The 777-nt window shown below is 45.7% G+C and overlaps 1 protein-coding gene across 1 annotated transcript in view; it reads left to right on the forward strand.

The window, feature by feature from the left end:
* LOC306939390 (uncharacterized protein) overlaps positions 1-404 on the forward strand; it is a gene marked incomplete at its 3' end in the record, with an annotated part of 2,506 nt that extends 2,102 nt beyond the window's left edge. The window contains exon 3 of the mRNA XM_079523976.1: positions 1-404. This exon is cut by the window's left edge and continues 121 nt beyond it. Within this exon, the coding sequence (XP_079380102.1) occupies positions 1-404 (404 nt within the window).
* Between the last annotated feature and the right edge of the window lie 373 nt (positions 405-777).

Consider the following 777-nt stretch of genomic DNA (forward strand, 5'->3'; position numbering starts at 1 on the left):
AGTCGTCCCAGTCGTCAGAATCCGAAACGTCCGAGTCCAACTCGTTCTCACAGCAGGATTCCTCCGACTCATCGGAATCCAGCGAGGAGGATGACTCCGATTCTTCAGAAGAATCCTCCGAGGAAGTAATCATCGTCATTCCCGTCCCGGCGACCACGCCCGGACTGGAGTCACCTTCCACAGCGACCACGCCAACTGTCGACGCCATGAGCACTACCACACTGCCCACGCCCGTACCAGAGGGGATGAGCACCGGTGGCCCCACGACGGCGTCGCCACTCACAACGCATGGTGTGACGTTACCGGGAACCGAATTCACCCCATGTGTCACGCACGACATTGTGACACCTACGCACAACATTTTGACATCTGCTCCTGTCACCGAAAGTCGAGGAGACAACTAGGCCGAGCCATACTGAGTAATATCCAGTAGTAGCCTTGCCTAATCCAATGACTAATATAACTTCACACCCTTCTATGCTTACATGTACCGGCAAGTTATGGAGAAGACAACTTGCATGACAGTCAGTGGTGGAAAGTAACTAATACATTAGCTCAAGTACTGTACTTAAGTACATATGTTTGAAGTATTTGTACTTTACTTGATTATTTCCAATTTTAAATACTTTTATTTCTACTCTCATATCCAAATATTTTGGATATATACTTTACTTCACTACATGTATTAATTTGAAAACTTTAGTTACTAGTTACTTTGTCGATTTGGTTTATTATTACTGCAAACATACAGTAACCACTTCAGCCCCATATACTGTA

This window comes from Electrona antarctica, assembly GCF_951216825.1.
Source record: "Electrona antarctica genome assembly, chromosome: 16".
Lineage (NCBI taxonomy): Eukaryota > Metazoa > Chordata > Actinopteri > Myctophiformes > Myctophidae > Electrona > Electrona antarctica.